This window comes from Chinchilla lanigera, unplaced genomic scaffold (genome assembly GCF_000276665.1).
Source record: "Chinchilla lanigera isolate Chin_1 unplaced genomic scaffold, ChiLan1.0 scaffold00053, whole genome shotgun sequence".
Lineage (NCBI taxonomy): Eukaryota > Metazoa > Chordata > Mammalia > Rodentia > Chinchillidae > Chinchilla > Chinchilla lanigera.
Genome location: NW_004955454.1, coordinates 5,264,834 through 5,275,103, shown reverse-complemented (window position 1 = coordinate 5,275,103; position 10,270 = coordinate 5,264,834). Strand labels below are relative to the sequence as shown.

At 49.2% G+C, this 10,270-nt stretch overlaps 1 protein-coding gene and 1 pseudogene across 1 annotated transcript in view; one reads left to right on the top strand and one right to left on the bottom strand.

Moving 5' to 3' along the window:
- LOC102026829 overlaps positions 1–3,752 on the bottom strand; it is an 11,950-nt pseudogene extending 8,198 nt beyond the window's left edge.
- A 2,676-nt stretch (positions 3,753–6,428) lies between these two features.
- Cecr6 (cat eye syndrome chromosome region, candidate 6) overlaps positions 6,429–10,270 on the top strand; it is an 8,497-nt gene continuing 4,655 nt past the window's right edge. Inside the window, exons 1-5 of the mRNA XM_013520012.1 lie at positions 6,429–6,461; positions 6,679–6,807; positions 6,874–6,950; positions 7,670–7,811; positions 9,738–9,922. Coding sequence (XP_013375466.1) covers positions 6,429–6,461; positions 6,679–6,807; positions 6,874–6,950; positions 7,670–7,811; positions 9,738–9,922 — 566 coding nt within the window. The remainder of the gene's footprint in view (positions 6,462–6,678; positions 6,808–6,873; positions 6,951–7,669; positions 7,812–9,737; positions 9,923–10,270) is intronic.

Here is a 10,270-nt window from a genome sequence, read left to right as displayed (position 1 = left end):
GCTGGTGCAGACTTTCTAGCTTCCACCACTGGGCACTGGGCCTTCCCAGCGCAGATCCTTGGCACAGACTTGCATGAGGCACTGCTGTGTGCTCTAGGCCTCCCGCTGGACTCGTGGAGGACATTGCCATGGGATCCAGGCCCTCAGCTGGATTCTTTGGGTCTGTAGCATGTGGACAGATCTCTTACACTCTTCTGCATTTGACTCTTTGGGTGAATAATATAAAATAATCCTATAAACTATGTGTCCTGTATTAAATCTATTCCCTTGCAATCCCTGACTATAACAGGGATATTTTTTGTAAAGTATATAGCTGGACATTAAAAAAAAATATATAGTCTCCTGTCTTATCATTTACTAGAACATTTATTGTGAATACTGATACTTTCACTTGTGTGTATGTGTATGGTACTGGGAACTAAACCCAGGGCCATGTGAATACGAAGCATGTGCCCTACCAGTGAGCTATAGCCCCGGCCCCATTTTACCTTTATTTCTACAGTTGGTTGCATTCTGACTTCTGTTTATTTCTGAGAAGTCTGCTGTCTACGTAATTGTTCTCTTCAAGTAACTTATTTTTTAGTCTTGTTTCCCTTAAGATCTTGATTTTTCTGTGTGTTTGTAGATACTTTGTAGTTTTACATCACAATGGAGCATGTTTATATCTATTGATCCTGTTTAGGATTCATTGTGATTTCAAAATGTGTGGATTGGAGAGGTTCTTTCACCAACTCTGGAAAATTGTCAGCCTAAAGGTCTTTATTGCCTTTCTCCATCATTATTATTTTTTCCCTCCTGGAACTTTTATTACATGCTTTTTAGATCATTTTTGGACAAGGATCTCCCCTATCTTTTGTCACTTGTATATTGTCAGTCTCTGGCCCTCTCCTCTGGAGAATACCTTTAGATATATTATTATATTTATAGGTGAGCCGGGTGTGATGGGGCACACCTGTAATCCCAGCACTTGGGAGGCTGAGGCAGGAGGATTGCTGTGAGTTTGAGGCCAGCCTGGGCTACAAAGTGAGTCCAGGTCAGTCTGAACTACTAGATAGACCCTGTCTCAAAGAAAAACCAAAACAGAACAATGGAGCCCACCTCCAACCCCTGTAGTTCTCTTTTAGCTCCTCTTCCCCCTCCCCTCCCACCTCCCCTCCCCCTGCCACTTCCCTCCTACCTCATCACCTCTTCTTCCTCCTTTTCTGGGACTGAACCCAGGGCCTCACACATGCCAAGCACACTCTATACCACCAAACCACACCTTCATACTTGGTCCTTCTTTTCTATTATGTGAATTTACATATCAATCCTTTAATGATTTTTTTAACTCTGAGTTTTTTATTTTGTTTCAGACAGCTGGACAAGGCATCTACATTCTAGAACCTCTTCACAGTCACTGGGCATGTGACAGGCTACTTACTAGCATTTATACAGGCAAGGAGAAGCCAGGCGTGGTGGGGCACACCTGTAATCCCAGCACTCAGGAGACTGAGGCAGGAGAGTTACTGTGAGTTTGAGGCCAGCCTGGACAACATAGGTGAGTTCAAGTCCAGCCTGAATTACACAGTAAGACTCCCTCAAGAAAACAAAACAACAAGCAAACAAGCCAAAGCAAAACAAAACATAAAGGCAAGGAGAAAAGGTCATGATCGGCTAATAGGGAAAAATGAAACCCCCCAGAATGATCTTACAAAGCTGTCAGACTTGCTTTCCCACTTTTCTACTACTGGTAAAAATGAAAGATACCACAAAAACTCTGTAGGCTAGTATAGCAAGTTAAGGCCATTATTTTTATACGTTAGGTAAATTCCTCAAATAAATATTTTACACACATTTACTTTTTTTTATGTGAGTCTTTTTGAGACCTGGTTTTGCTATGCAGTTCAGGCTAGCCTCGAACTCAACGATCCTCCTGCCTCAGCCTCCTGAGTGCTGGGATTCCAGGCCTGCGCCACCACGCCCAGCTTACACACATTTGCGTTTAAAGATTGGTCAATAGCTGAGCATGGTGGTGTATGCCTGTAATCCCAACACTCAGGAGGATGAGGCAGGAGGATCATTTCTAGTTTGAGGCTAGCCTGGGCCCCATAGTGAGTTCTTTGTTTTTGTTTCTGTTTTTTTTTGTTTGTTTGTTTGTTACCGAGAATCAAACTCAGGACCTTGAGCTTGCCCAGCAGACTCTTGTGCCACTGAGCTATATCCCCGGTCTCCCAAAGTGAGTTCAAGTCCAGTTTGTTGTTTTGTTTTGATGTTTTTTTTCCGGTACCAGGAATCGAACTCACGACCTCACGCTTGCCAGGCAGGCGCTGTGCTGCTGAGCTAAAAATCCCCAGCCCTTTCAAGTCCAGTTTGAACTGCATAGCGAGGCTAAAGCAAACAGAAAAGGTCAAGTTTCACCCTATATTTCTTTGATCCCCTAAAAGACCATTTATCAACTGACATTAAATGAGATCAAAGCTCATACCACAGAGAGTAGCACTGTAGGCGCCCACGTGTACATTACGCATGCGCAATGGCAACACTGCCCGGGCCTAAGTTTTACCCCGTGCAAACCCTCGAGCCTATTTTGAATCAAACTGCAAGGAAAGAGCAAAAGATAATACCTGTCTACTATACACACTTGCTCAGGCATTGTGAAAAAAAAAAATCCAGAAATGATAAAGCTTACCAGACAGGAAGATTACTGAAAAAACAAAAAAAGGTTACTGAACACGGAATAAAAATCAACACTGTTTCTTTTCTTTTCCTTTTCCTTTTTTTTTTTTTTTTTTTTTTTTTTTGGGTGGTGGGTTTTTTTTTTTTTTTTCTCTTTTCGAGGCGGGGTCTCGCTCCGCAGTTCAGGCTGGCCTTGAGCTCACTTTGTAGCCCAGGCTGGCCTCGAAATCACAACGATCCTCCTGCCTCAGCCTCCCGAGTGCTGGAATTACAGGTGTGTGCCACCAAGCCCGGCTCACCTTTTTAAAAAAATCAGTTACAACTACACTGGGCTAAAGATAGCTACAGGACTGTCCAAGCCAAAGCCAGGCATCCAAAACCGCAAAACACCAACACTCTCCACCAGAGAAGAAAAACAGCATCCAAAGTAAAGAGAACCACAGGGCTGATAAAGCAGCCAATCAAAACCCACTTCTGTTATTTGAGCTAAGTTACTCAGAGCTTCACTACTATTGGTGGTTCCCAGGGCCACAGTTGTGATGTCAAATGTGACAGTAGGTAACTGCAGGCAACAGGTTAGTCACTTCTTTTCCAGGTACAAACATGGCGCCATTCGTACTAATGCACACTGCTTGGTCCTGCTGCAGAGCCCTGTCTGGCTGTTGTCTGCACACACCCCCATACTGTGTTCTGTCCTGCTGTCCGAGAGTTCCAACTCTGAATGTTAATGTCTGCCCACAGAAATAGGTTGGTGCTCGGGAGAAGACCTACGGATTCAGAATCATTCCAGAGGGCTGGAGATACAGTTTAGTGGCACAAGCGCCTGCCTAGCAAGTGCAAGGTCCTGAGCTCGATTCCCTGGACCAGAATCATTCCAGAGCACTCACTCCCTTTCTTCACCTCCTCAGACTGTACTCCTCAAAGTCAGTTGTTCCCTCACAAGGCACCAATGTATAATGACCCATCTGGGGATACTGCCATGACGCCAATCCTGTCAGCTGTTCCTGGGCCACAGACTCTGAACTGATAATCAACACTGGGGTCTATGTGCGATAGTATGAGTTCAGTTCAGAAGCTGTGTACACATCTTCAAAATGATTTGAAGGCCAAGTGTGGTGGCACCTGCCTGTAATCCCAGTACTTAGGAGGCTGAGGCAGGAGGATTGCTATGAGTTCAAGGCCAGCCTAAATTGCATAACGAGACCTTGTCTCAGAAAACCAAACCAAACCAAAACAAAACAAAAACCTCACAGTGCCTGTCTGGTAAGCATGAGGCCCTGAGTTTGATTCCTGGAATTAAAAAAAAAAAAAAAGAATTGAACCATCTAACTGAGCATAGAAGGCTCTTTTCATTAGCCCTCCAGCTGAATGGGTGGGGCCGTTTCTGGTAAAGCTCCAGTTTCCCATCCTGCCCCTCTCTACCACCAGAAACGGCCGTCTCACCTTCTCGGATTAAGTCCTCTGCGGGGTTGACTTCCTGCTCTTTGACTTCTGGCTGTCCTCTGGTGCTTTAATGCTCTCGGTGTCCACCTCTTGCAGAAGGGTCACCAGTTCCTCATCCAGGAGCTTCCCGAGGGCCCCCTTTAGGTCACTGCCATGCTGTCTGAGGACAGCCCTCGGCTCTGACGCACTCTTGGGTCTGCCTCTGTGCCCCCAAAGCCCTGAGGCTGCTGGTCCAGCTCTACCTGTCTTTTCCTGTCACCTCCAGCAGTCTGAGCTCCAGCTCACGGCCCCCTTCATCCAGCCGAGTGGCCGGTGGCAGAGGGCGCAGGTTACCCACTCTCCCTTTAATGATTTTTAAGCAACATTTTGAGTTATTTCTCTATTAGTGGCTCAAGGGTTTATACATATTAGTTTACCAGAATCGACTTCAGATTTATACCAATTTATTTTCAATAAGAAAAGTTTATTTCTGTGTGGCTTTATTTCTTTTGCTTTTTTTTAAAGAAAAAGAAACAAAAAACATAAAACCAAAAAAAAAAAAAAAAAAACCAAACACCCCAAGCCGGGTGTGGTGGTGCACACCTGTAATCCCAGCACTCGGAAGGCTGAGGCAGGAGGATCGTTGTGAGTTCGAGAGCAGCCTGGGCAAGAAAGTGAGCTCAAGGCCAGCCTGAACTGCATAGTGAGACCCTGTCTCAAAAAGACAAAAAAAAACAAAAAACAAAAAACAAAAAACAAAAACCCCAAATTCGGAAACAATATGATAGAAGGGTAACAATGGTCAACACATTGCATATTGTTATCTTCAAATCAGTTACTTAGTGTACAGGATATCAGCATTTAATTGTCCAAACAATATTAGCACAGACCTCTCCCTTCAATGAACTCAGAGAAATCAGCAGCACAACTATCTTCACTATCTTTTGTATATACTTGTATATTTTTTTCCTTTTGTTTTTCCTTTCCATCTTTTTCCCCTTCCCCTAAACCAGTTTCTCTTTCCTTTTGAAGTTTCTTCCCATTTTACAATATCTGCGGTTACATTTTGGATCACATTTATTCTTTCAGCTTCTCTGTGTGGCTTTATTTTATTCTTTGCCTTTTTAGTGTTATTTTTGTCATGTGTGATACAGTATCCCTAATCTGTTCATCTGAAATGCTCTGAAATTTGATCCTTTTTTAAACACTGACTTTTTAAAAGTTCTGATTAGTTTTTCCTTTGTAGACAAGGTCTTACAAAGAGAATAAGTTGCCTGGGCTAGCCTTGAATTTGTGATCTTCCTGCCTCAGCCTCCCAGAGTGCTGGGATAATAGGCATGTACTACCACTACACTCAGCTAGCTCTGATACTTTCTGTTTTTGTTTTTGAGGCAGTGTCTCACTGTGTAGTGCAGACTGCCCTTGAGCTCACTGTGTAGTCCAGGCTGGCCTTGAGCTCACTTTGTAGCCCAGGCTGGTCCCAAACTTGCAACGATCCTCCTGCCTCAGCCTTCTGAGTGCTGGTATTACAGGTGTGTGCCACCATGCCTGGCCCTCGTGTAGTCTTCTTTCTGCTCTTGGGCACCTATGGCCTCAGCTGGGGTCTCTTTTCCAAACTGTGCTCAGCTCCTGGCTGTTCCACCTTTGCTAATTCTTTGCTGATTGCTCTCTCTCTCTCTTTTTTTTTAATTGATTGATTGCTGTCTTAATACAATGTCCTGGGACATGAATTGCTCCAGAGACTGCTCAGTGAAGTTGGGCCCCTTTGTCACGGAGTTTTTTGGTTTTTTTGGTTTTTTTTGAGATAGGATCTCAAGAGTTCTTTATTCTCTCTCTCTTTTTTTTTGTACCGGGAATCAAACTCAAGACCTTGTGCTTGCCAGGCAGGCGCTGTGTCACTGAGCTGTATCCCTGGCCCGAGAGTCCTTTATTCTCTTTGAGTGCAGTCCAAGCTCAGCCAGGCACAGAAGGCCCACTGTGACCTGCCCTCAGCCTTGCCTTTCTTTGCATCAGCTCTTGTCCTTCAAATTCAAGCTGGGCCGGGTCTTAGTAATTCCGCAGAGGCCTGTGACTCCACACCTGCCCCTTTGCTCACCTGGCCTCAGTGTGCTCACTGCCTCTGCCCCCCCGACATCCGCTTATCCTTTCGAAGCGTTCTCATCTGTGAAGCCCTTACTGACCTGCTCTGCTTTTGCACCTCTTCTGGATCCTGTATAGAATTTGGTCCTGTCACTCATAATACTTTGTTATGTTTCATTCTTATCCATCTAACTCCCTCTGATGAAGAACTTGCTTGCTCCCTCCTGCAAGCACCGCAGCACCTAACCCAGGGCCTGACACACGGAGATTCCATGCGCTTCTGGCGTGTCCCTGAGGGCATCACCGTGAGACCTCCGTGGCAGCGCACAGCAGAAGCAGGGTCCCTCCTCAGAGGGCTCTCGGAGTGGTCACGTTCCTCATGAACTGCAGTTGCGTGGAATCCTCCAGCTTCAGTCGTGGGCTCCTGCTAGCTCCCCTCTTTCCGACCAACGGAGGCGGCGGCTGTGGAACCGAGACCCAGTGGCCTCTGCTTGTGTCCGTTCTCATCTTTCGTTCCCACAGGGAGCATCTGTGGGCTGCACACAGCCGCTGCCGGCGCCCTGCCACCTGTCCTCTAGTCTTGCTCTGAAAGCGGGAGGCAGTGACAATGAGCAGAGAAGGGATGGGAAGGAGCGGCCGGCTCCGGCCCAGGCAAGGTCGGCCCTGCCCACCCCCCGGGCTTCCCTCTCCTCCCTCCTGCATCCCTTGCGCCTTCAGGAGGGCGGAGGGCAATTGGCCTTGCAGTTCCCGGAGGAGAAGAACATTATCCTCATCCAGTGCCCAGCACTTAACAGGTACTTGGAGAAGTCATTTTTTGATGGAAACCTGTTTAGTTTGGCCCTGTCCCCCGCATGCCTATGAGCTGCTGCAGCTTGGGTCTGTGAAAGAAGGAGGTGGTAGCTGGTGAAATCAGCAGGCTGGGGTCAGAAGGCAAGGCGTAGCCCTGACTGCCCTTCACTGGCTGTGTGTTCCCAGGTATTATATGGAAGGCATCTAGCATAGACCCTGTGTGCTTCTGGGGCACTGACCGAGTGTTTCTTTCCTTTTCTAGACCCCTGTGGGATGTTTAGAATTACTTTATTTTTTTTTTAATTTTTTTTTTTTTTTTTGGTTTTTCTCCGGTACCGGGAACCGAACTTACGACCTTGTGCTTGCCAGGCAGGCACTTTGCCGCTGAGCTAAATCCCCAGCCCCAGAATTACTTTATATATGAGAACATATTTTTATCTTTCTTCTTTTTCTTTTTCTTTTTCTTTTTTGGTACGAGGAATCAAACTTAGGACCTTGCACTTGGCAGGCAGGTGCTGTGCTACTGAGCTATATCCCAGGCCCTATCTTTCCTCTTTTTATCACCACAAAGGCTCTGTGTGTGTGTGTGTGTGTGTGTGTGTGTGTGTGTGTGTGTGTGTGTGTGTGTGTGTGTGTGGCTGGCTACAGCAAGGAGGCAACTCCACCAGTACTCCAGCCCCTAACTTGTTCCACTGTGTACCTTCACCTCTCACTCTCATCACAGATGTCTTGCTATTCAGGGGCTCAGGCCGGAAGGCAACTGGGCCAAAGAATTTCTGACACAGTTCATCCGATGGATTGATGGTCCATTCCCTCGAAGCGCACAGGGTAACTTCCAAGGACTGCACCCACGGAGCAAGTCCCCTGTGAGGGCAGGGCCGGGCTGACAGTGTCTCCTGGAGCCAGCCAGAGCAGAGTGTGTGGAAGGAGGACCGGAGGGGCAGGGTGTGGAGACAGGCTCCCCGTGTGCCCTGCAGAGTCCAAGTTCTTTGCCTTGATCAGCTGCTTTCCTTCTTCAACTATTTACTGACTTGAGCAGGGACCTGGAGCCAGCTTCCTGTCAGCTGCTGGCTGGCATTTCCCCTGGGGGAGACTGGCTGTAATCACTCCCATTAGCGGCTGGCAGCTCCCCAACATGCTTTTTTACCTGCTGGCTCAGTCCTGACATCCTTGCCCATGTGGGGAGCCCTGGCACCAGCTGGCACACTCTACTCTCCCACTGTTCACAGCGGGCCTGTGAAGACCCCTCCTAGAACCCACATACCTGACCAGGGAGCTCTGCACCTGACTCTGACCCAAGTGCAGAGCTTTGAGGGAGCAGAGCCAGCAAGGAACCCAGCCCAGAGAACCGCCACCAGTGGCCCATGTGATGGTAAACACTCCCTGGGAGGCTAAGACTCAGTACAGTCCGGTAACAGCAGCTCCCTCTAACCAAGTACTGTCTGTACGGACTGGGCTAACCCTTTTCCCCACATGATTTTGCATTACTCACAGCAACCTGTTCAGGTAACTTTTACAGGTGAGTATTTCTGAGGCTCAGACTGGTACAATACCAGGCTAGGATCACACAGGCTGTTATTTATTTTTTCTTTTTGAGACAGGGTCTTGCTATACAGTTCAGGCTAGCCGTGAGCTCACTTTGTAGCCCAGGCTGGTCTCGAACTCTCAATGATCCTCCCGCCTCAGCCTCCCGAGTGCTGGGATTACAGGCATGCGCCACCATGCCAGGCCACACAGGAGCTGGGGCCACTGGCTCTGGAGCTCCCTCCCGCTCTTGCCCTTGCACCTGCTCTGCTTCCAGGGCAAAGGGGAAAAGTGCAGGTCTTGAATCTCAGTCCCACATCTACTGTGGGTTAGTTGCACACAGTGACCTTGAAGAGGCTGGGGAAGGCTCACGTGGCTGAGATGACCCCTCTTCAAGAGGGAGACTCAGGGGCATGGGCTGGGCAGTGCGGTCCCTGTGTCATCTTCCTGGGGCTACACCGTGTTACCTGGGGAGCTGAGGCAGCAGCAGCTTTAAGACAAGGAAATCAGGGCAGGGAACTTGTGGCCTGAAAGAGGTGGAGGAGGAAGGCAGCGGCAAGCTTCCTACCTTGCTTCAAGGGGGCTGGGAACAGGGTTACACAAGAGCCCCAGATCCCTTCAGCCCCAGATGCTGCAGTACCACCCCCCCATCTCCTAAGGCAGCACCTCTGCCTTCCACCTTCCAGAACAGCTGCCTGGACACCAGCCCTGGCCATAGTCTGAGCCCATGAGGAGAGGTGAGCTGGCCCCTGAGCGGGTGTGTGTGTGTGTGTGTGTGTGTGTGTGTGAGTGTGTGTGTGTGTGTGTGTGTGAAGGCCGCCGACACCCCCACCCTGCCTTCTGTCTGCTGTGGCCAGTTGTAGCCTTAATCAACATCAGCCTTTGTTTTTATCCAGGTGCTCACACCTCTTAATGGCCATTTATTTTCCTCTCTCCTGGATACGTCTTCCTGTTATGTACAATTCCAGCTCTAAAACCCTTTGGGAACGGGCAGCTCCCCCCTGGCTGGGGCCACTTGACCAGTCCCTCTACTTTTTCTCTCTTTCCGAGTGAGTACACTCTGGGAATGTCCCTATCCACTGGCAATTGGGAGTCCTCTCCAACCCCCATCCCCATGGCTCTGATCCCCATGGCTCTGAACCCAGTGCTGGGTGCAGGAATATGCAGAACCGCCTGGCTGAAGCTGTTTGGTCTTTTTTCTTTCTTTTTCTTTCTTTCTTTTTTTTTTTTTTAAACTATATGGCCCGACTCCTCCTCCACTTTTTCAGTGCCTCAGGGAGAGGCAGGATGGGGCCAGGTGGGAAGAGAACAGCAGGGACACAGATCTGTCTCGCTGCTGCCTGTGCGAGGAGCTGCTGATCCGGTGTGGAAGCCGAACCTGCGGCCTCGGCCCGCTGTTTGGACGCATGGTCCACATCGAGACCAAGGACATCCAGCGACGAACGCTCCAGCGGTTTGGCCAGGGGAACTCTTCAGCGACTTCTTCAGGATCCTGCGCCCACTTCTGTCCTCCCGGCGCCGCCCCCAACCCTCGCCCCTGCAGGCCCGGCCCGCCCACGTCGCCCTCCAGGCCCGCGCGCTTCGCATCCCACTGGGCGGCCTCAGCCCTCGCCCTCCTCCCTTTCCTCCTGCTGATCCAGCCAGCCAGGCTTTCTCCTTCTCTGGTCTCGCCTCCTCTCCCCCCAATCCAGTCCTGGTTTCCCCGCCGCCAGCTCCCTCTCCAGTCGGCGGGGCTCGCTCCCCGCCTCCGCCCCCGCCTCGCCTGGTCCCCGCGATCCGCTCCGCTCCTCGCCCGCCCCCG